We start from the raw sequence: 24,741 nt of genomic DNA, 5'->3' as shown, positions 1-24,741 counted from the left end.
TGGCTTTTTTGGGGGGTTGGGCTATATATTTGCTGGGGGTTTGCTTGGTTTAAGATCTTTTCAACAGCCCAGCAGTCACTTTTATTCATCAAGAGCCACACAGTGGTGCATCATTTGATGAGGCACTGAACCAGCTGCCCAGGGACCACCATCCCTAGAAGTGTTCAAAAACTGCACAGAGGAGGCCTTCAGTGACATGGTTTAGTGGTGCACCTGGCAGTCCACGGTTAATAGCTGGACTTGATGATCTTAAAGGTCTTTTCTAACCTAGCTGATCCTATGATTTTGTTCTGTGATCATACATTTAAAGATTAAAGCACAATAAACTTGTTAGAAACCTGTCTTTATAAAAAGAAGTTTCATCAGGTGTTCTAAAAGTTATAAATTACTAAAAATTGCATCAAGAAGTACATCTGTACTGCCACTTTTCTGTGTTAATGAAAGATGCTGAGACAAAACAGCAGCACTGCACTGAAAAGATCCATTTATTACGGGAGCTATGTGCAACCACAACCACGCAGAGATGCTTCCAGCTGCCATCAACTTACCTCACACCAGAGTTCATGTTCAGTGTCAAATGAGTAATCCTTTATTGATGGGTGGCTGCCCACAACAGCATTTACTCGCAGCTCTGCTGACTGAAGTAGTCTGGCTTTCTCTTTTTGAGTATGAGACATAAAGGACAGATGTTGAGACTCGACAACATCTGTTTCATTATGGTTCTCTTCAGCACCAGGAGTCTCTTCTTCTTCGTCTGATTCAGCCTCTTCATCTTCCAGATTCTCATCAACATTTTCTTCCCCATTCTCTTCTTCACTCTCATAATCAACCTGCAGAGAAATAATGTTCTATTTATCTGAGCCAGAACATGTACAGAAACTAAGTGTCCAATGCACAGTTACAGTCATGAATATTCTCCGCAGCTGAGCTGTAAGTATCTTACCTATTACCCGAAAGTGTAATTCTGTTGTAAAGGAAATACAACAGATTCAGCTGTCCCTATTTCTTTATAGTCTTGCCATTAGAATCATAGAATAGTTAGGGTTGGAAAGGACCTTAACATCATCAAGTTCCAAGCCCCCTGCCATGGGCAGGGACACCTCACACTAAACCAGGTCACCCAAGGCTTTGTCCAACCTGGCCCTGAACACCCCCAGGGATGGAACATTCACAGCTTCCATGGGCAACCCATTCCAGTGCCTCACCACCCTCACAGTAAAGAACTTCCTTATATCCAATCTAAACTTCCCCTGTGTAAGTTTTAACCCATTACCCCTTGTCCTGTCACTACAGTCCCTAATGAAGAGTCCCTCCCCAGCATCCCTATAGGCCCCCTTCAGATACTGGAAGGCTGCTATGAGGTCTCCATGCAGCCTTCTCTTCTCCAGCCTGAACAGCCCCAACTTTCTCAGCCTGTCTTCATACAGGAGGTGCTCCAGTCCCTGATCATCCTCGCGGCCTCCTCTGGACTTGTTCCAACAGTTCCATGTCCTTTTTATGTTGAGGACACCAGAACTGTACACAAAACTCCAAGTGAGGTCCACAGTTCAATTTTCTCCTCTTCAGAAAGGTCTTCCCACAATCCAACTCCAATGATGGGATTCCCCTCGCATTTTCAATTGCTCTATCCTCCTGCTGAATTACACCAACCCATCTTTTAAGCAGTAATTATGAAGTAGTGAACATGGAGAAACATGCAGAGCCAGAGAGAATATTTATTAAGAACCACAGAATTAACATGTGGCAAAGTTAGGCATGAAATTAGCAAGTGGTAAAGTTAATTACAGCACAGCCTGGCTGCCACACACATCTCCCCAGTGCCTAAAGAACAAGGCTTTGGACAAATGCAGATCTCTTCCATCTCAAAGCTGCATGGTTCTGCATTACTCTTAAAGGACAGCAGCGACCAGGCTGAACTCTGATGACCAGGTTCATGCCAAGTCTCAGCCCGCATCATCTGCTATAGTATTGCCCCCATCCAAATCAAAACTGAACAGCACAAAGCAGAGACTTCCCTATCTCCTTTCAGATGGGGTTTGGATTTTTCCAGCGTTTTAATGGAAGCTTTCCTTCCCAACACAAACCAAGCAGAGGAAACTGGGAATTAAAGTGCAGTGCTGAGCACTTCTCATTTCATTACCTCCTCTTCCTGATTCTTCCTCCGTTTTGCTTCTGTAGCATCACCATCCCCTTCATCAGCTTCTGCATCAACAATGTTCTCTTCTTCCTCTGCTGCATCATCCTGATTATGCTGTGTCTAGAAATCCATGACACACCAGATAATCATAGAATCACAGAATAGTTAGGGTTGGAGGCTGATTGTGAGGAAGCATCACTTCCAAAAGGCTTTAATCAAACATATGCTCAATGTTATACCTTTAAGATCAACTTAATTTCTATGAGCCCACTATTACAAAGAAATAATGAACTTATACTCAGTTAACATCAATGTTAAACAAGATGGATGTTTACAAGCTGGGTAAGCTATCAGCCTGCTTATATCACAGTCCTTGACGGGAGAGAAGTGGCAGAAGAACATGGAAAAGCCTTTCAAAGAGAAAAGAATCTTCCCCAAAGTTTTGACAGCCACTGCTACATCAGGACTGATCTGGGAGCAAAGAGAGAGTAATAAGCTTGTATCTCCATGAAGCTAAAATCAGCAGATTTCAGAGTAAAGTCTTAAGGAAATTAGGATTTAACAGACAGTAACTGTAATTTCCCTGTTAATCTTATGGAAGTGCAAAGACAGTTTAGGCATAAAGAAAACATTTAAGAAGTAACTTAGTATTCACACATTTCATGTTCACATTGAACATGCTGAGCTCTTCCAATGCAGGTTCGCAAAAGCAGCTAAAGGAAGTGAGGCATTTTTCAGGTAATGTTTTTCTGTACCTTGTCTTCATCACCATCTAAATCTCTCCGAGTTGTCTTCCTGGTGCTGACTTCAGCAAAAGAGGCCATCTTTGCACTCTTCTTTTTAATTGCTTCCAGACAGATTTTAAAGAACCTGAAAGAAAAAGCAACTCAGAATGGCAAAGCTCAGCACAACCACAGTCAATTGCAAGTTGTCCAGAGATTCATTTATTTGGCTTAAGAAGCCTGTCAGCTCATGACAGGACATGACAGAACATCTGGAGTCTTCACTAGGGACTGTAGTGATAGGACAAGGGGTGATGGGCTCAAACTTAAATAGGGGAAGTTTAACCATGCCAAGTGCAAGGTCCTACACCTGGGTCAGAGCAATCCCAGGCACAGCTACAGGTTGGGCAGAGAAGAGATTCAGAGCAGCCCTGTGGAGAAGGACTTGGGGGTGTTGGTTGATGAGAAAATGAACATGAGCCGGCTTCAGTGTGCGCTTGCAGCCCAGAAAGCCAACCGTATCCTGGGCTGCATCAAAAGGAGTGTGACCAGCAGGTCAAAGGAGGTGATCCTGCCCCTCTGCTCTGCTCTTGTGAGACCTCACCTGGAGCATTGTGTGCAGTTCTGGTGTCCTCAACATAAAAAGGACATGGAACTGTTGGAACAAGTCCAGAGGAGGCCATGAGGATGATCAGGGGACTGGAGCACCTCCTGTATGAAGACAGGCTGAGAAAGTTGGGGCTGTTCAGGCTGGAGAAGAGAAGGCTGCGTGGAGACCTCAGAGCAGCCTTCCAGTATCTGAAGGGGAGCTATAGGGATGGTGGGGATGGACTCTTCATTAGGGACTGTAGTGACAGGACAAGGGGTAATGGGTTAAAACTTAACAGGGGAAGTTTAGATTGGATATAAGGAAGTTCTTTACTGTGAGGGTGGTGAGGCACTGGAATGGGTTGCTCATGGAAGTTGTGAATGCTCCATCCCTGGCGGTGTTCAAGGCCAGGTTGGACAGAGCCTTGGGTGACCTGGTTTAGTGTGAGGTGTCCCTGCCCACGGCAGGGGGTTGGAACTGGATGATCTTAAGGTCCTTTCCAACCCTAACTATTCTATAATTCTATGTTCTCTGGTGGATGCAAAAGTACTTCTAGGATAAGGCAAAGAAATTTTCTTCTCCTTTCTCATTTCGTTAGGAATCAAAAGGTTGGTATCATGTCTCTTACAATCATAGGTGTAGCCATGCATCAAAAGATTCAGTTATGATCTTACATTATAATCTCATCTGGACATAAACTTTGCACATCAATTGACTTGCCAAACGGATGCTTTACTACTGGACTTTTTTTCTTTCTCAAACCAACAAGCACATATTGTTAAATAAAGTGACCCAGCTTGAACTCATATGGCCTGAAGGAGGAGGAAATCAATGACACCTTTTTATAAAGCAAAAATAGCTTTCAGTAGAGCCTTGTCATTAAATGGTCTACTTTTATCTACACAAATTTGGCCACATATGGGGAAGGAAGCAGGGGAAAAAGAGAGAAGGGGGGCTCAGGAAAGCCAGCCTTTTCTGATTAATCTTTTAAAACTAATCTTACAAAGTAATGTTTAGTTCCATTCAATGAGAGCACTGAGGGACACTTAAAGAATTCAGACATTTTTTGCTGGTAATGTTTAAGCATCCAAAAGCAAATAAGATGATGCTTAAATGGCTCTTCTCAGATATGTGAACGACCTGCCTTGATACAATTCTGTACTGTCACCACCCCACAGATCCAGTTTCTATTCAAGACATAAAAAGCAGCTGTGTAGATGTTTCTATAAGCACATCTGCAGGAAACTGTTGCTCTGAAAGCCATAGTAACAGCAATAAACACCACACAGTGATGCTTAATGCACATGGAAAGACAAAAGAAGAGCAAGTATTCAAGTATCTAAAAGCAAACTCACCTTGTTTCCATGAAGTGCAAGATATCTCTGGGCTTCACACACTTCTCCTCTTGGTAATATTCATAGGGCAAGAAATGGAACTTGATTTTGTAGAGGCGATGTTTGTCCTGCCTGCACTTCACATGCAGGGATTCCTCTATCTCAACTTTCTGCAAGACCTGCAGAAGTTCCAAGCAGGAATGTTACTCCTTCAATAAAGATGCTTCATTTATTTCTTTCAATTCCAATGCTTTCCCCAAGGAGACCAGAATTACCCAAGGCTAATAGGCAAACTTTCCTAGAGGCTTTGTGGCAGCTCCTGGGCAAAAGGACTTTTTCACTTCCCTGTTGCACTCTTTTTGGCTTAAACTCCTCCCAACAAACAGAAAGGTCTCTGCTATGCCAGTTGCAGCGACATTAGCTCGTCTCAAAGACAAAACTCCTCCAATGCAGGAGACTGACAAAAAGAAGCTTGAGAAAAAGCCAAACAAGGTTATGGCAGCAAACATAAACCCTCCCTGCCATTATACTACTGCCATATGTGAACAATTACCCTTCCTTTACAGTCTATAGATTTTTGTAGCATGTGACAATGCCCTATAGGTTTAAACTGAATTTACACAGTAACTGCAATTCTTTTCAATAGCCCGCTTCCTAGCAGGTATCACTGGTTCAGTATGCAGGAGGTGAAAAGAAAGGACCCTCTCATCTTGCACCCACAGATAAGCCTTCAAAATAGGAAACTGCTACAAGGCCAGACTAACTGATGAGCTTAAACAGGACATTCTGGTTTACTGCTCTCCAAGGACACTCTGAAGAGGAGGCTCACCTCAGCTAAGCACACCCTTGTGAGCTGTTTCTTCAGCCGTTTCACTTTCTTGAGAGCTTTTTTGGTACTCAACACAGGAACACTCATCGTTGGTGTTTTAATATTTGCACTGGCCACCATCAGTATTTCCCGCAACCTTTAAATAAAGAATGATCTTTCCAGTGAAATGATAAAAGCCCTCTGCAATCACATAAATACCTGGTTCACTTAATTAGGCAGCATGCAGCAACTGCCAGTTATATCAGAGCCATATGCATCAAGAGCTGTGGTCACCATTGAGCTGCTCCTTTTCACTTTCTTGGTTCCTCTTCGGGGCAGCACAAAAGCAGCTCTGCTGCCTCAATCACATTATCATCCAGTTCCAGGAAGAGAACAGAAATGATACTAAAATGTTCCCAGAACAGAAGATCAAAAGAAGCCTTTTTCCTACTGATGCATAGGGCATGCTTCCTCATGCTTCCTCCCATTCCCTTCTCTAAGGTAAAGCAACTATCACCCATCTAAGGCATCACACATGTAACCACAAAGCTGGGGTGAGCACCCATGTTATTCAGAACAAGCAGATGACTGGCTGTTAAACATGTGTGTGCTGATAGACACTGTCACCAAACAGAAGAGCCAGGGAAAACCTGGCTGCTATAAAACAGGTCTCTTCCTCCATAGGTGATAATACTAAACATACCTGATCTCATAGGTGAAGTTTGGTGTGTGAAAGAAATAGGTTTAATAGTAGGGGAAGAAGAGGTCCAACCCACAAAGCACAATTTCTTTAGGCTTATACTGTATTGACTAAAATACAGCAATGAATAAGACATTTGTTATACATCAGATAAGAGTCAGGGGCCTTCACAGGGATTTTTTATCTGGAAAATGAACCAAACCAACTGTCAAATTGCAAGACTTTAAAACAGTTGTGACCAGGCACAATTTACAATTCAACTGAAGAATCATCTGCCCTCAGGATTACATATACACCTCCGAGTGACATTAAGCATTATTATTACCTAAGTGCCAAAAATGGCAAAGGACCCACTGAGAACACAGTTTTCTCACCTTGGAATACCCAATGTGACATTCATTTCACCCCTGCCAGCAAAGTGGAAGGTGTTGAGAGTCATCTGTGTGGAAGGTTCCCCAATACTCTGAGCTGCAAGGAGACCCACAGCTTCTCCTGGGTCACAGAGAGATCGCTGCCACTTTAAATACAACAAATCCTTCAATCTGAAGACAGGAAATGAGAGGTTTAGCTCGTTGAGAGCTCAGTGTAGCTCAATGTACAAAACAAAGAACATTGCTCAGGTCAATAAATTTACCTCTTTCAGACAACTTCTCCTGGAATTTTACGGATAAATACACTCAAGAAGCTGTAAAACTGTCAATCCCAGTCTGATCTGACAGAGCCCATCAATACAGAACTGGGGCCTTGGCTTCTGATTCCGATTCCCAGAATGTCAAGAGAGTCCATGTGCTCACACTTTCTCATGTTAACTACTCTGCTAACTCCAAAGTGTGGCAAAAGCATGTTTTGGATTTTAAGTATTACAGTAAAGTATTAGTTTTTATGTAGGGGGACAATACATCACTGTTATTTCATAAAGTCTTTGCCCAAACCCTTAGCAGCATGGAAAATAAAGGTTTGGAAGGAAGAAATGAGCAGGGCCTCTCCACTGCACACTAAGCTCACTTGGCTTTCAGGAACCATTCTGAAACCCACTACTTTGTTTCACAAGGTCACAATAAAAGGAAGAGTTGAGAAAGACTTTTCATCTTTAGCAAATTCAGTTAAAAATAGGTATTGTGGTTCTTGGCTCAGTGCAAATAAGTAAAGACACAGAAATTAGTACCTATCAGAAGAAATTACTGGGTCCACGTAACTTTGTCTGTTCTCAGATTCCCATTTGTTGATATAATCTTCAACTCCATGTTCAAATGCTTCTGAAACAGATGCAAAGTAAGTATCTGGACGCCAAACACCAAGGCTTGGGTCAGGGCACTTATCTGTCTTCTTCATATACTTCCTTCGTTTCTTCTCATCTAGTTCATACCACATCTTCAGTAACTGAAAGGGTGAAGCAGACTGGTTTATCCACAGTAAGACCAAACCCAGCAGCAATCAAGCAATAGCGAAGGAGAAGATTACCTGTCTGAAACTTAAGGGTGTAACACAGCAATCAACTCAACTACAAATATGGTTTTCTTTATTTTCTGGTACTTAACACTTTTGATCCTAAATGACTTCAAGAGTCTTTATAAACAGTCTAACCATACTAGTGAAATACAGCCCTCTAAGAATGATTTTAACATGGGAGTGAACTCCCTTAACATACTTAAACCTTTATTTCTAACTGACTATCACCAGTAGCCTAAAGCTGGCATGACAAAGGAGCTTCTCTGATTTTCAGTTCATACAACCACAGAATGGTTTAGTTTGGAAGGGACCTTAAAGCTCATCCAGTTCCAACTCTCTGCCATGCGCAGGGACATCTTCTACGAGACCAGGTTGCTCCAAGCCCCATCCAACCCCAACAGTCCAGCAGAGACTATTATCTAACATAGCCTCCATCTTTCACACTGACCAGTTTTATTTCTGTTCTTCAGTCTTTAAGTAATGTTTCAAACATTGCATTTAATAAAGGAAAAAGTTAATACCTACTTAAAAGGGAAAATCAATACAGAAAATGAGCTAAACCTATCGCTTATATGCCTTGCTTCTTAATGATGGAAGAACTGGCTTGTGACATGAAAGTCTGTCCACTGAGCTTTAGAATATATTAAGACAGAAGGTAGCCCAAACAAGTGGTGAATGCTCCATCCCTGGCAGTGGTCAAGGCCAGGTTGGACAGAGCATTGGGCGATATGGTCTGGAATGAAGTGTCCCTTCCCATGGCAGGGGGTTGGAACTAGATGATTTTAAGGTCCTTTCCAACCCAAACCATTCCCTGATTCTGTGTATCTATATCTACCCATCTACTGAAAGACAAAACAAACAACGAACAACCAGTAATGAATCACCAAGCTAAATTGTTCTGAATGTTATCAGAAGTACCAACAGCAACACAAATTCAGCATAGCTAGATAAATGAACTGGTGATTAGGCAGAGCATTTGCAGACATGCTCACAGAGTTATGTATCTCAACACCTTCAATGTGGAGTTTCATGCTATGTTCTACCTGGGTAAATTCCTTGTAAAAGCGAGGCCATGAAGCAGAACCTGTTTTCATTCTAGGTTCATACATATAGAAGCCAGAACATATGGATTAGTGCCCTCATGTCCAAGAGACTTAAGCAAGAGTACTTTTTTGACACCCTAGGCAGCTTGGATTTGATCTTTGTACTTAAAACAGGCTCTCATCCAGCTAGCAGGTGTGTGTCCATCTAAGAGATATAATTCTGTGTCCATGAGAACTCAAACAACACACCACTAAACAAACAAAAACAATCACCAGAAACCACCCACATCCATGGGCTGGTTTTAATTCTGTTTTTGGCCTCTGTCCTCGCACTGGTACCCAGAGACTTCAACAAATGAATCTCAGCTTCATCACCCACAGAACTGACACAGGACTCCTTCAGAAGACAGCTTGTATAGTTAGACCATGAAACACTCTGCAACTTGTTTAAAGAGCTTGGTGAATTCAACTGCTTCTGTGTTACCTGTAAAGTAGCAGCATCTCTTCCATTTTTGATTTCACCCCCTGGAATGTGTGCTTTTACACTTGCCATTTTCTTTTGGGAAAACATCAGAAAACCTCCTTCTCTTTGCACTGAGTTTTGGTGCTTGGCTTGCCACTTTTTGATGGCTTTGAACTGCTGGCTAGCTTGGTGAGACTCCATCCTTGATAAAGCTTCATCCAGATGCTTTGTCTTCTGGATTACCTGTAAGAAAGTTATTTATATGATTATATGAAAGACAAACAGCATTCAGAGTGAATACTACAGAAAACAGCTTTGGATCATCATTATTCTTCTCCCTATGCTCGTTGTAGCCGAAAAGGCAAAGCAAACTGAAAAGGTCATCTGCTGCCACTCAGTATGTTCAGCTGCTGCAAAGCAACTTTCAAAACTGCTTTTCAACCAGGGGAAAAAATTATGTGATAATTGTTATTCTTTAATAAGCAGTGATGCTACTGGTAAAAGGAAGTTACTCAAACCTGACAGACTGAAGAGTAAAGTCAAAGAATCACAGAATGGTTTAGGTTGGAAAGGACCTTAAGATCACCCAGTTCCAACACTCTGCCATAAGCAGGGGGGACTCACACTAGACCATATCACCCAAGGCTCTGTCCAGCCTAGCCTTGCACACTCCCAGGGATGGAGCATTAACCACTTCTTTGGGTAACCTGTTCCAGTGCCTCACCACCCTCACAGTAAAGAACTTCTTCCTTACGTCTACCTAAGTCATGTGTGTTGAATCCAAGTGCAGAGTTAGAACAAGGAAAGGGCTTGGTTCTCTGCTGAAACTGGACTGCTTAAATCATGCCACAGACTTCACATTCACTTTCATATTCTGGATACAATGGCAAATAAAAACATAGGTTAGTCTGAGAGTGACAGAGAAACAACTATGCCGTGGGATCCCTAACAGCTATGCCAGATGTTAACTGTGAATTTCAGTCTTCCCCTTCACCCCGTAAGCATACTTCAGATGTTCTACCTCATAGTTTTCTGCAATGAAAGGAAACTGCTCAGGTTGCAAGAACTGAGTTTTAGGGATATCAAGCCCATCTTCTCCATACAGGAACTGCACCACACTGCCATCACTATCTCGTACAGTCAGGTCATACTGAACAACCAGTCCTTCCAAATGCTTTATGATACACCTGTCCCGGAGGAAAACAGAAAAGAACACTACAAATTTGAACCCTGTTAAGAGGATACAAAGCAACAAGGATGATATAACTCCAACATGAAAAATACTGTTTTCATTAAGATATTAAGCACACTGATGAGGAATTCTGGAAGCCAAAAATCACATAGACACGACACACAAGTGAGATGTGCAATGATACTGTACAGCTTTCTGCATGTTGCTTCCTGCAGTTTTCTTGGATGAAGTGCCTTAAAATGCAACAGCAAATTACTCTCTATCTCTGCTGTCACTCCTGAACAGTTGGCTGAAAGAAAGAGGCATCCCTCCTTTAGAATCCCCCACTACCCTCTGAAACAAGTAGAACTTTCCATCTTCTTGTGGCCAAGACAAAGTAGAGTTGCCTGGAATTTGTACATTTTTACTTGTACCAGGAAAAAAGTTTCTCCAAAAGGAATAGTTGTTGCTGCTATGTTCCAAAGGTAAGTTAGAGATGATGAAGTTCCCCTTGATCTAGTCCTCTAGCAAGTAAGCCCATCCTGGGTTCAGCATTAAGCCACTTTCTAAGTTCAATAAAATCCCTATCAACCAACCAACAGGACCTTTTAAAGGCTCAAATCCCAAAGCAACCTCTTACCTTTGTAGGTACCCAGAGCGGCTGGTTTTGACAGCTGTATCCACAAGCCCTTCCCTGCCAGCCATGCAGTGAAAGAAGAATTCCTAAATAGAAGCACAGTCCCATCAGCATCCTGCTCAGAAGCACACCAAGACTGGCAATTTATGCTCTTTCTCAAACACTACATATGAAAGTAGGGTGAACAAACTCAACTGATCTCTAATTGCAGACACTCTCTATTAAAATACCAAGATTTAAGTAACTTTCAGTATAAGCAGCAGCAGTATTGAACTTACAGAAGGTTTGATGCCAGTGAGAAACCTGCCAGTCACAAATCCTCCTGAGCTAGGGGAAAAATCATAAGGCTGGAAACATGGCAGGGATTTGCCAGATGCCATCAGTGGGGGTCTTCGACCTTCCAGCTCAATCTGGCCCAGCAAGCAAGAGATCTGAATGTAGAAAGATAAAAAGGAAACATCACTTTTCCATCCAGCTTTTTGCTCACTGAAGTTCACCAACTGCTCTTGAAAAACACAGTAAAAAGCATTAAAATGTTCCCTAAATATTCTTTAACTAAATGTTGACATGTTCATTCAATGTTCTTGCTACTACTAGGCAGAAAAGACACGTAGATCTCACCCAGTGGTTTTAAGTTATGTCAACTCCTTGACTCATCCTCAGTATTTCCATTCTCGTTCTGTATGTTCATTTGAATACAAAGAGATGTGAAACTGAAAATAACAGATGTTTTTTAGGTCCCTACATTCCCCTCACCACATCTCAGCAGCAGTGTACTAAGAACAGAAAAACCCAAAACAAAACCCTCTCTTAAGCTTTGGTCATTCTCTCTCAGAGGCAGGATCTTTAGATGGCCTTTTTATAGGGTGTTTCTTGCTTGGGGTCTGTGTTGCAGAAAGCAAAAAGAAAAAGCATCCTTGCCATTTCTAACAAAATCAAAGCAAGATTTAGTTCCTATTCAGTAGTGGGAGAAGGAAACAGAAGAGTCAGTTTCCAACAGAGGTCAGGAAAAGTTCTTTCTCCTGTAGTAGGTTTCTTTGTACAATCCACAGCATTTCTTCTAAAAAGAAGGTCTGCTGTTGCTATAAAACCCAATGTACTGAGAACTACCTTCAAAACACTAACTCTCCTCCATCACCCACTGAAGTCTTTATTACATTCTTGTAATGTTTTTCCATGCCAAAAGCCTGTATTCCCAAAGCCCGGAATAAAAAAATCTCCTTTGGTATGAAGTTATCCACATAAGAGCTTCTCAACAGCTTATATTCTAGGACAAACCACATCAACAAATACAGCTGCTAAGTGCTATCATTACCTGCATTGTATTTACAGTGGATCCTTTGGCTCCTGACTGTACCATCAACTGCAAATTGTTCTCTGGAAAGCTCCTGTGGAGACCAAGGGGCATACAAACCTAAAGAGTTGTGGTGGAGTGAAGGGAACAAAACCAAACCATTACTAATAAAATAAGAAATCAAAGCAATTCCTGTTGAAGGCTTTAAAAAAGTGAAACAATAAATAATCACAACCATTCCTATTGATAAGTTTAAAAGTATCTTGAATATTAAACCCTCTTCTCATTCAGGGAAGAAAAGGTGGAGATGGTGAGGCAGTATGTGAAGCCTTGTGCTGAGGACAGATGGAAAGCTTCAGCCTCCATAAGGGTAAGGCACCCCTCATAGACATTACATTAGCTCAGTAAGCCTCCAAACAAGTGTACACAGATGCCTTGATGCCAACCTTGTTAACTTCATTGTTGTAATTGTTTACTTCCTCCTTGAATTTCAGATCAACCATGTTAAAATCCCTCTGGTCTTTGCAGAGATGGGCATCCTGCCACTTCCCTTGAATCTCCTCACTTGATGCTGTTTCTGGCAAATTAAGAGCAGCTCGAACAGCCTGAGAGTAAAAAATGGAGGGGGAGGATGGGGAGTTATTAAATAGGGCAGGACTTCAAACAGTTTTAATTATAGAGGGAAAGAAACTGTGCAAGACACTAACTTCAATGCCACGCCGGCTTGACTTCTCAATGATTTTGTGTCTTTTGTGGTCTGCTTCAGGTTTAACCAAAATATCTTCAATCCCTGTTAAGGAAGACAGAAAAAGCAGATAATGATGTAAGCTGAAAAAGAATTGAGGGAGGAACAACACTTGGTGGATCTGGAAAGCAAAGAGCTGGAAAAGAAAGTCACAAGTAAAGATATAGTAATTGTTAAACTGCAGTTTGAGAAGGGAAACAAAAATTGGTGGCTTTTTGAGGGAGAAGGCATAGGCTATCAAAACCCCATGCAACATCAACTAAGCTTAGCATTAAAGGTGCAAAATCAACTCCCTAACTTAAGAAGTCTTAACTTTAACAGCATCTATAAAATCTTCATCAGTGCACTTGCACAAATGTGTTCCAGGCAAAACTCATCAAACTGGTGTTCCTCTTCCGTCCACTTCAAGCTTCCCATTAGATGTCATTTCCTAGCTTTTTTCAAAGGGTAAACTAAAAATACAGGCCTTTGTGATGACAGGACCAGGAGCACAACAGTTTAGAACAAATGAAAGGATGGAAGCCTGACTGCTGTAAGCTATTTGCAAAAGTCACTAAAATGGTCACTAAAACGGCTGGAGCATGCACTGGATGAGGCTGAAAGATGTGTTTGCCCTTTAAAGATAGGAGGAAATAAAACTTTCTTCAACAGGAAAAGAAATGTTGACAATGTACACCATCAAATGCTGGCACAGGGATGCAGGGAGGTGGTACAGTCACTATCCCTGGAGATATTCACAATTTGAGTGGACACAGCCCTGCACAAGCTCCTCTGGCAGCACTTGCTTTGCACAGGGAGCTGTGTTAGATCACCTCCAGGGGTTCCTCCCAGGTTAAGTGTACAGCAGTTGCAGGAGGACAAGTGGGACACACTACTAGTGAGCTACACACATCTTTGCAAGGCAAAGGAGTATATGGTCCTGTCACATGCTCCTCTATCTTCACTCTTTCTGTCCACCCCTGCTCTCCTTTTCCCATTACAACCTTGTCTCTTGTACTTCATCTCCTTCTGCTGAACCTTATTTATCTCATCCCAAAGTCTTATTTTGCTCAGTCTCAAATCATCTTCAGCAAATCCCACACTCCTGCTCCAGTCCCACCTCTCTCTTCCTGATGTTTTAGCTACCTAGTGATCCCAGGCTCACTCCTAAGCAGTTTTTGCACCCTGGCTCTCAAGACATATTTTATGTGCCTTACAGTCCATTAATCACCTTCTTCATTTCAGATGATCTCCTTTCCTTTCCCTCTGCTAACAGCAGTCTGTTGGTTCCTCACTACTGCTGTCTACCAGCTGACTATGTCTGAGTAAGTGATCACAACTCTAAATGATCAAAAGCCAGTTGTGTATGTCAGGAGGTGCTGCACTACAGCACTGCTGAATTAGTCCTTGTGTTACTCACCCATTGTAAATCCCCTGTACAGCTGCAGATAAGCAGTAAAGAGGCGTCCTAGGCACGTTAGCACTTTCCCACTAGTTTCACCCCCATAGATTTCATAGCAACAGTGGACCAGGCCATAGGCAGAGCTGCCAAAGTGAGCTTTGTCCAAGACTCCACACAGTAATTCCCCTTTTCTGATAATAACCTGAAAAATAAACCACAGCTATTCAGGAAAACAGGAATTTTGATCTTATTGTGATATCTACATTTTTTTTCTGTGTAATCTACATTAACATAGGTTTAAGATGAAGAAGCCCACATCCTGGAGAACAGTTAAATATGGTCAGATTATCTGTACTTCCAGAGCTGATAGCAGAAATAAGACTTCTAACACCACCTGCATTTTTCCTCCTGTAAAGTCAAACAACGAAGACACATGGGTCTAACAAACCCAGAGGGAATCTGTATCAGTCAGGATCAAAACCGTTTGTCCTGACGATCCACACCTATCCTCTAACTACCACCTTCTGACAGGAACTGTTGCTGAACATCTGCTTTTAACCTTCCTCCGTTCCCATTCCTCCATTGTACATACAATTTTATCACAGTACAGCCCAAGCTCCAGAGTTGCTGCCCCAGCATACCTGAGACTCACACATGGAATCAAGATTCAGACATGTGTCTGCAGGTCCCTTTACCCAGGCTCTTCCACCAATCTTGGCTTTCCCAGTCAGATTCAGTGGGACGTGGTTTTCTGGGATGATGTTTATTAACAGTGTAGAAACAACCTATAAAGAAGCAGGAAGAGTAGCAGGAACTATTTATTTCCTATATTCCCTTCTCCATGTAAAGAATTTGACATAGAAATGTCCCATACATATCTTCCCCATTGACAGCAAAGCTTTGAAAGCTTGGAATCTGAATTTATAGGGCAGGAATATCCTCTTCCTACTCTAATGTTTGAAAGATCAATGAGCTGTGACATAATTATTCAGAAATGTAATACCTGGATTGAATGTTAAACTCTCCTTAATAGTAGAAAATGGAGCACTCACTTCCCAGATATTACATCAACATAATGATGATCTCAACCAAAAAGTCAAATGCCAGAATATTCACCTACAGCCTTTAAGTTCAGAGATTTAAATGCATTGATTGGCATAACCTAGTTTACTCTGACCAACAAATTCCTTTTCTGCTTCCATGCCTGTAAACAGCAGCATTATGCTTTTACCTGCAACACTGCAGGGCAACAAGTTAAAGTACTATTCAAATTCATCTTTAACTGAAAGATGACTTTCATGGCACAATAACACATAACAAGATCTATATGGTGTTGATTAGACGATGAGATCAAGCTTTTCACCCTCAGCAGCACTGGTTTTAACATTAACATTCTGCTTCCTTTGGAACCAGAAGCATTCTTTAACCCAATACATGATGAACTACCTGCTTTCCTGTCCATAATTGCTGTGGTTTCATAATGGCAGGAGGAAGCACTTTAATTCTCCCTTTTTTGTCTGTTAATCCTCGGTAAACAAGCTCCATGTATTGCTCTCTGGTGAAGAAGCAGCCCCGGATTGTCATGCTGACTCCAGAAATCATGTGATCCTGGATCAAGCCAGGAAGTGGCTTCCCATCCTAAAGAGGTTACAAAGAAAAAGGATTGGAGGGGATAAGTCATGTGCTAGCAGCTCCCAGAATGATCCCAGCTGGATAAAAGCACTGAAGCTATTTGCAAAGAACTCTTCATCAGAGCACAGCTCTCTACTAAATCTCTTCTGGACATTGATATAAAAGGAATGAGGTTGTTTGGATGTGCTGGGCCTTCGCTAGACAAAGAGAACCACAAGTGGAGACACAACAGAAACCTGGAATAAATTTCAAACCCAGAAATCTCATTATCATTAGACAAAGCCAATCAAGCAAACAAACATCAAAGTCATTCCAGGTAGGAACAGATTTACCTGCCAGTACTCCTTACCTTTGGGACCAGATACTGCTCATCAGTAAAGGCTAAGGTGTAAGCTTCTGCTCTTCCCAGCTCACTCTGTGGGAAATGGGCATTCATTTCATCCCCATCAAAATCAGCATTGTAAGCCTTGCAGTTGGCATAGTGAAGCCTCAGCACTTTCTCTCCCGGCAGGATTCGGGCCCGGTGAGCCTGGATGGAAGGTCTGTGGAGAGTGGGCTGGCGGTTCAGTAAAAGGACATCTCCATTTTTAATATGTCGACATACCTGCAAGGGAATTTTGGTTGCTGCCTACAGGGCATTTCCATGCATGCCTCTGGAAAGACAGCACCCTTAAGTATACACGCACACTAACCATTTTCTCTTAGTGTTAAGATTCTGCCTTGTAAGAGAATCAAGGCCACTTGCCCCTGAACACCCTCTGCCCTCCACCAAACCACACTCTAAGGCTGCACATCCTCCACAGACCACAGTGATCAAACCAAGTTAACAAAGCTTGCAAACCACACTCTACCCATCTCTCCTCTCCCTTGGCATTACAGGGATCACAGACTGAAAAGGAAAGAAAATGATGTCATTTGTAAATGAGAAAATAAGCTATTTAACCAAAGCACACTGGGCTTGATAATACCTGTCACCATACACCTAGCAATGGATAGCATAGAGTAAGGTAATACTATGACCCAGTAGCTGAAGCAGAGGCCAGGGATCTCCAACTTAAAATTTCAGGTTTGAATACAACACAGTATATTCTTATCTAGAACAGAGACTCTCAAAAGAGTCAACAGGAGCATGGTAAGCTGTTTGTACAGTCTAAATACTGTTGGGCTTATCCCTGTGACAGGTTCCGAGAGAACTGGCATCACAGAAACACTCAGTCTTAAATATTACATCTCTACCACATCTCTAGAGACAGGGGTATACATAACAAACACTGCCAAGACTATTCCAATACCTATTCCTTCCAGTACTTAAAGGGGGTCTACAAAAGAACTGGAGAGGGCCTTTTTACAACAGCATATACTGACAGGACATGGGGAAATGGCTTGAAACTGAAAAAGGGGAGATTTAGATTAGATACTGGGAAGAAATTTTTTACTGTGAGGGTGGTGAGGCCCTGGCACAGGTTGCCCAGAGAAGCTGTGGCTGCCCCATCACCACCCTCAAAGTAAAGAATTTCTTTCCTATATCTAACCTGAATCTCCCTGTTCAAGTCTTAACCCATCACCCCTTGTCCTGTCGCTACAGTCCCTGATGAAGAGTTCCTCTCCAGCATCCTTCAGATACTGGAAGGCTGTTCTGAGGTCACCACGCAGCTTCTCTTCTCCAGGCTGAACAGCCCCAATTTTCTCAGCTATCCATGTGATATTCAGGATAGAAAAATGGGTTTTAGCATTTAAAAAGTACCAACCTTTTTTCCTAACTTTCCTAACACCCCCAACTTTTTCTTGGCCACCTACTAAAGGCAAGATAACTCTGCCCTGGGGGTCTTTGTGAGCAGGCCCATTGGAACCACAAGCGAGGACAAAAGCTACCACAGATGTAGGAGGGCTCTGACAAGCCCTTTGTCATACTCACAATCTTCAGCCCTGACTGGGGAGCACCTGAAGAAGGAGTGAGGAGCTGCTTAGCTATGGCTTCCCTCTGGGTCAGGCTGTTTGCACTCAATACTGTACGAGATCCATCCTCATTAATGACCATGGAGGCCCCAGGGTGAACCTTTGGGCCATTTATGACAGCCTGCCGCAGCTCTTTGACATTCCAAGGAGTGACTGGCTGTGGATAAGTCAGTTTGGTAGCAAATACCTAGGGAGGAAGGAAAAGAGGTGAGAAGTTGCTCAACTTTGGCTTAAAACAGTAGTAAGTCACCAATAAACCAGTGTCAAATGTTAACTCATACAGTGTAAACACAGATTATTCTAAGCTCCTGGATGCATCTCCTCAATCTACTGTCATGCCAAATAAATACATTTCTGTTTGAAAATCCTCTACCATAAGAATAGAATTATGTCCTTTTCATGACTTTCTACTGCAGTAGAAAAGGAAAACTCAATTAGCAAGTAAAAAATGAAGGGATGATTTCAGATTCTACAGATGAACTGACAAATACAGGGAAAATGGTGCACTATCACCAGGTCCACTGTTTGCAGACATGAAAGCAGAAAAGATAATGTAATGCAAAACTCAAATTCAGGCTTGCTGTCATCTCTCTGTGGTTAAAAATCATTAAGGATGAATTAAGATGGTGATCTTATTACGGCTTTTTCTTAAGGCTGCCATACCTGTCACAAGAGACTCTGTACAAAGACCACAGGAGACACAGGATCTACTTATAAAATTTGCACTAATTCATAATCCCAGGAAGCAAGTACAGCTTTTGCTTTTCTTGAATCCTCTTTCCCAAATGTGGTGTTCAGTATAATGGTAAGAATTTCCTGTTCTTCAATACTTCTTTATTAACACACAGCTATGACACACTGGGGAGCAAAGAGTCTAGAGGAATCAAAAAATCACTACATTTTCAGCTGCTTGCTATGCAGCTGAGTGTTACAGCATAGTTCAGTCCCCAGCTGCACCAAAAAGAAACACTCCTTTGTTGATTCTTACCATAGGAATGCCAATCTCATTGGTACCAATGTACATATCAGGGCAAATGACTGATCGAGCAGCAAAATCCACACGCTTTCCCATCATGTGCTTACGGAACAGTCCTTCCTTTTTCTCCAAGAGCTTTGAGAACAGAAGTTAATGGTTAAAACATGAAAGCACACAACATCTGCTGCATCACTGCAACATCTGTTACATCTCTGTAATATCTGCAGACAGACTCTCCAGATATTTGTAATGAGTACCATGAAAATGCCTATGTACTAACCACAGATATTCCACTTATTTCATATTCCATCAATTTCTCATTTTAACTCTGTGACACACAGAGTCCAGAATCTCTAAGATTCTGCCTGCTACCCACCTGACGAATACCAGGGTATTTTTCTGTCATTAGTTTGTCCATATCACTATCAAATACAATGTTGACATGGCTCTGAAGACGAATCCAAGCGTTGTACAGCTTGTCTGCAATGCTCTGGCCTGGAATCATTGTCAGCACAGAACGGTCCAGAGGTTCATTATTCTCTTGTGTCTCCTACAGGAACAGAAATTAGAAACTTAGACTTGACAAAAAATGCCTTCTTTTTACTAGCTGAAATGATACTAATTATATAGTTTACTAGGCTGAAGTTATATGTATTAAATAGCAAATGAAACACTGGCCACTATTTTGCACCTCATTCAAGACACTAAATAAATAAAAGAAAGCATTAACAATGTCAGCTTAACTTTCAAATGAATGCAACCAAGTGCCCCAGGCTGTCAAGCTTTTACAAACTGAGACAAGATCTCCAAAGACCACAGCTACATATACCAGTGGGATTTCAAAAGATGATTCCTAACCCATTATTTCCTGGTGACAGTCTTCTTTCCAAATCAGATGTTACTGGTTAGTAAGTGCATGCTACGAATCACTTTGCTACCAGAAAGTTCTATTCTTAGGTAACAATAATGTAAATCCAAGAGCTGTTATCACTCACATCACTTTGTTTTAATAGTCTAAAAAGTTGATATATCAGTCCCATATGAAACACATTAGACTGTCACGTTTGAGAACATGCCTCCACCTACTGGCTAAATGCTGAGTAACTAACAATGTTTTCAAACTGGTTTACATTCCAGATGCAAACTAAGTTCAGGGGAAACTAAGTCCAGTATAAAAGAACCTTCAATAGAACAACTGATGAACAAATAGGAAAAGAGGCATGGTTGTTTACTACTATATGACCACGTCAACTGGGAGGTAGCAAACAAGCTTTGTTACTGATTAATTTGTGAACTTCTTGGTTCTATTTAGACATAAACAGTCAAAAATAACCACGATCACAAATGACTCTACTAAGCATACAAGATAAAGTGGTTTCCCCCTCCCATCATTTTTTAGTGATGAGATGCCGGAAAAGTGTTATTGTGAGCTGTTTGTACTGCACGTATCTTATTCTCCCATAACAGGAGCCCATTGTGTCTCATATACAATAATCTAATACAAAACCCATGACTAAAGGAGTCTGCATAAAATGTTCTTCCCTTCGCACCAGGTGGGTGAGCAGGAAGAGACATGGGAGGGTTGAACCTATGTAGAACATCTCCAGCATTACACACTCCAACTGTTATGGGAACAGTTTAAATAGGAGCCTACCTGAGTTCAACCCACACATCCAAAAAGCAAAGACTAATATAACCATCAACTCTTACTGCTTGGATTTGTTCTTCCGTAAGTTTTATTGTCTGGCATTGCTCCTTTGCCATGAAAACCAAGAGCTTCCGTATTATTCTGGCATCTTTCATGACAGCCTGCAGGTTCACAGTCTGACCATTTGTGAACAGTCGGTCTCCAACGCGATTTACGGGACGGTACCTATAGGAGACCAAAATCACTTCAGAAGATTAAAGCCACAGACAAGTAGCATGTTAAACCTCATTCACAGAATCATAGCATAGTTAGGGCTGGAAAGGACCTTAAGGTCAGCCAGTATCAATCCCACGGCAGGGACACCTCACACTAAACCATGTCACTCAAGGCTCTGTCCAGCCTGGCCTTGAACACTGCCAGGGATGGAGCATTTACCACTTCTTTGGGCAACCCATTCCAGTGCCTCACCACCCTCACAGTAAAGAACTTCTTCCTTATATCTAACCTGTGCTTCCCCTGTTTAAGCCAAGTCTTCTATGCATGAAAAACAACCCCTATAAACTAACAGTGAGCATTTAAAAATGCATATATTCCATTGGGATAGTCATAAAAGAGGAATGATTCCTTAATAAGAAATTCCACCACTATTACACAGTTACAGTATTCTATAACGATTTCAAATATTAATACTAAAATACATTTTTTCATAATTAGTATTTTAGTCCTTTAACAAACTCATTTGAAGTTACTATGAAACTTATCATCATGCTGTGTTTTTAGTATTAAGTATTTAACACTCCACTAACACGTTAGCAGAGCAGTATCTGTAGTACAGGTGTTTGCACCTCCAACTCCTGCAAAAAGTATGTGCTAAACCCTGTGGTTTCTACAAAGGTTTAGGGGGGAAATTTTACCTTGAAGGTGGTACCACAAGTAGATCCAAAAAAAACATGTCTGGGCTGAACTCTGAACTCTCATTGGGATCCATCCCAGGGAAGAGATGCCGCAAAAAGAAGCCTAAAAAGATACAATAAGGAAAGGTAAACTCATTTTCACTGTTACTTGTTTGGGAATCCAAAAGCCCAGACTGGTACATGATACTGCTTTGTTTTTTCCTGGCAACTGCAGACAGATTCAGAGTACAGGGAACTCAGAAGAAGAGACCACTAAATCCATTCTCAGTCTTTAACCAGTGGTGATTCATGGAATCATGGAACGGTTTGGGTTGAAAGGGACCTTAAAGCTCATCCAGTTCCAACCCCTGCCACAGGCAGGGACACCTTCCACTAGAGCAGCTTGCTCCAAGCCCCTGTGTCCAACTGGCCTTAAACACTGCCAGGGATGAGGCAGCCACAGCTTCTCTGGGCACCCTGTGCCAGCACCTCAGCACTCTCACAGGGAAGAATTTATTCCTAATGCCTGTTCTCAATCTCCCCGCTGTGAGGTTAAAGCCATTCCCCCTTGTCCTACCACTACATGCCCCTGTCAGATGTCCCTCTCCAGGGACATCTTTCTTGTCTCCCGAGAGCCTTCTCTTCTCCAGGCTGAACAAGCCCAGCTCTCTCAGCCTGTCTCCATAGGAGAGGTGCTCCAGCCCTTGGAGAATCCTTACGCACTCCATATTATATTAGAGGCAGCACCATGTGAGCATCAAATTCTCTATAAACACAATTGTGATTTGTGGGGAGCCACAATCTGAGAATAGCTCATCAAACTATTCACTGAATCCAGCTCCCTACAGTCACTAGCCACCAATCCTTCTGCCACACCATCTATTTTGCAGCCAGGAGCACTTAAGGCAAAAGATAAAGACTTCATAAGGAGTTCACAAGGGAACATCTGCAGACTTTGTCCACTAAATAATATAGAAACCAATGTAACATTGCTCTTAACAACCATTACCTTCATTCTTCCACAGAGCCAGGATATATTCCTTGGCAGTCATGGGTGTCAGGTATCCCCTCTTCCCGAACTGGCTTTCATCAATAACTGAAAAGTAATAAAACGAATAATCAAAATAAATCTCTCTGGGAGGATGAAATGAACTAAAGAGCTCTTTCAGTATGGAAAAAATAAGCCACTTCTGTGACTAATGGATATCAGTGTAAGTAACTGAAACAAAGCTCAGCTTTAACATCTGAAGTGTATGCTTTATTTGATTAATGGTGAGATGGACCCCTTCTTTAAGTGATCTCATCCACTGACCAACATAGAAATCAAGTGTCAGCCTGCAGCTGGGGAACACAGAAGTGGGATTCAAGTATTACCAGTGAGATCAAGGTTCCCATGAAATACCCAACAGGATGAGACAACAGCATCACCAGCAAGCCATCTATATTATAAGTTAGAGTCTGGCTTAGCTGTATTTCAGGGAGGAAGGAAAACAAGTGGATTTGTGAGCAAAAAGCAAAAAGATCCTTTTTATTAAACAAGCTGGAGACATCAAGTCTCAGTTTCCATTCCTCCTGCAGGCCAGCAGAACCTTGTGTCCAGGGAAGCCAGAGCACACAACTTGACAAAGAGCAATTCTCCCATGACCTCAGATGAAGTTTTCTATTCTTGCTTTGGCTAAGGTCCATAAATCCAGATTTTTCCACCCTGAAACTTCAGTGCCCCATTCCTTCCCATAGAAAACCTTTCAATCCCTGAAACACGAAAGCAGCAATGGCAAAGTTAAAAGTACTCCCTCAAAGATTCAATCCAATGAGTGACCATGACACAGCCTATGCAGAATGTAGCTGTATAGTCCATCCCATTTCAGAATATGTAATACTTTGTGTAATTAACAAAGTGGTGTCACAGCCAGTGAGGACGGGCACAAGAAGGCAGGAGGGAGCAGAGACGGGACACTTGACGCAGACTAGCCAAAGGGGTATTCCATACCACAGCACGTCATGCCCAGTATATAAACTGGGGGGAGTTAGCTGGAAGGGATGGATCGCTGCTCAGGTTGGGCTGCGTATTGGTCAGCAGGTCATGAGCAGTTGTGCTGTGCACCCCTGCTGTTTGTTGAGGGTTTTTAGTTTTGTATCTCTTTTTTTGTTATTTCCCTTTCCATTCTCAGTAGTAGTAGTGTGAGCATTATATTGTGCTTTAATTACTAAGCTGTTCTTATCTCAACCCATGGATATTACCTTTATTCTGATTCTCCTCCCCATCACACTTTGGAGGGAGTGAGTGAGTGGCTGTGTGGTACCTAGCTGCCAGATGGGGTTAAACCATGACATAGGTACTCCTCTTCTGCTGAGCTTCCTGGTTTATGTCCATTTTTTATAAAGGAGTCACAAGTGCATAGCTAGGAATTTTAAATACAGGAAGGTAAGTGCAAATATGCTTGAGAAGAAGACAAACATTTTACCTGCTGGCTCATCTGTAATGCTTTCTTGTCCTGACTTACGGCGCACTGTAGAAGGGTAGACTACTGTCAGCTTGCTGTTGTGCTCTTTTCGCACTAGTGATCTCCTAGATCTTCAAGGAAAAACAAGAAAACCAGGGAAGGTGGACAAAAGTTAAAACAAATGTTCACAATAGTTAACTTTACACCAGCTATTTACTTCCTCATGCAGTTAAACTTACTTGCAGCTTGGGCATTTCTTTGAACCCATATGTACTTTCCAGAACTGTGCTACTAGTTTATTTCTACACTCACAAACATTTTTGACCTGATAAAGAAGAAGAAAAAAAACCAACTTTAAAATAATGAAATAATAAATGAAGACATCTGATATGAAAAATTCATTAAACATCACACAATTATGTTCATTATCCACACAAACATGATGTAGTATCAATGTACGCAAGTCCTTGCATTTATTTAATTCATGCCTTGATCCCTACTCTTCTTCCATCATCTTCCCATATTTGCTGGAAACATACACCCCTCAGCGCTCACCATCCTCCTTTTTCAATTTATTTCAGAAACAGACTTTATTTTTCAAGGCAGTACTGAATTTTTAAGCTTTTCTCTAATGTGATTTAAGAAGGTAAAAGACAGAGAAAAATTACTTCTGTATAATTTACACAGTGCTTAAGGTTAGCTCTGAAACCAGTGATTAA

At 41.8% G+C, this 24,741-nt stretch overlaps 1 protein-coding gene across 2 annotated transcripts in view; it reads right to left on the bottom strand.

Moving 5' to 3' along the window:
• The window catches only part of POLR1A (RNA polymerase I subunit A), a 35,910-nt gene that overhangs the window by 6,188 nt on the left and 4,981 nt on the right, over positions 1–24,741 (bottom strand). For both annotated transcript variants that reach the window (XR_009745792.1, XM_061466655.1), the window contains 26 exons: positions 24,262–24,347; positions 24,044–24,153; positions 22,588–22,674; positions 21,600–21,702; positions 20,748–20,910; positions 19,414–19,587; positions 19,050–19,172; positions 18,021–18,248; positions 16,455–16,709; positions 15,920–16,111; positions 15,115–15,258; positions 14,492–14,675; positions 13,055–13,137; positions 12,794–12,952; positions 12,369–12,467; positions 11,332–11,484; positions 11,057–11,139; positions 10,267–10,432; positions 9,267–9,488; positions 7,456–7,670; positions 6,665–6,832; positions 5,612–5,747; positions 4,804–4,961; positions 2,893–3,007; positions 2,141–2,257; positions 549–830 (listed from right to left, as the gene is read on the bottom strand). Coding sequence is in view for 1 of the 2 variants with exons in the window: in XM_061466655.1 (XP_061322639.1) it covers positions 549–830; positions 2,141–2,257; positions 2,893–3,007; positions 4,804–4,961; positions 5,612–5,747; positions 6,665–6,832; positions 7,456–7,670; positions 9,267–9,488; positions 10,267–10,432; positions 11,057–11,139; positions 11,332–11,484; positions 12,369–12,467; positions 12,794–12,952; positions 13,055–13,137; positions 14,492–14,675; positions 15,115–15,258; positions 15,920–16,111; positions 16,455–16,709; positions 18,021–18,248; positions 19,050–19,172; positions 19,414–19,587; positions 20,748–20,910; positions 21,600–21,702; positions 22,588–22,674; positions 24,044–24,153; positions 24,262–24,347 (4,005 nt within the window). In the remaining variant the exon portion in view is untranslated. The remainder of the gene's footprint in view (positions 1–548; positions 831–2,140; positions 2,258–2,892; positions 3,008–4,803; positions 4,962–5,611; positions 5,748–6,664; positions 6,833–7,455; positions 7,671–9,266; positions 9,489–10,266; positions 10,433–11,056; positions 11,140–11,331; positions 11,485–12,368; positions 12,468–12,793; positions 12,953–13,054; positions 13,138–14,491; positions 14,676–15,114; positions 15,259–15,919; positions 16,112–16,454; positions 16,710–18,020; positions 18,249–19,049; positions 19,173–19,413; positions 19,588–20,747; positions 20,911–21,599; positions 21,703–22,587; positions 22,675–24,043; positions 24,154–24,261; positions 24,348–24,741) is intronic.

This window comes from Pezoporus flaviventris, unplaced genomic scaffold (genome assembly GCF_033815535.1).
Source record: "Pezoporus flaviventris isolate CSIRO_AGI_PZ_B2104156 unplaced genomic scaffold, CSIRO_AGI_Pfla_v1 ptg000002l, whole genome shotgun sequence".
NCBI classification, from domain to species: Eukaryota; Metazoa; Chordata; class Aves; order Psittaciformes; family Psittacidae; genus Pezoporus; species Pezoporus flaviventris.
This window is presented reverse-complemented; position numbering and strand designations above follow the sequence as displayed.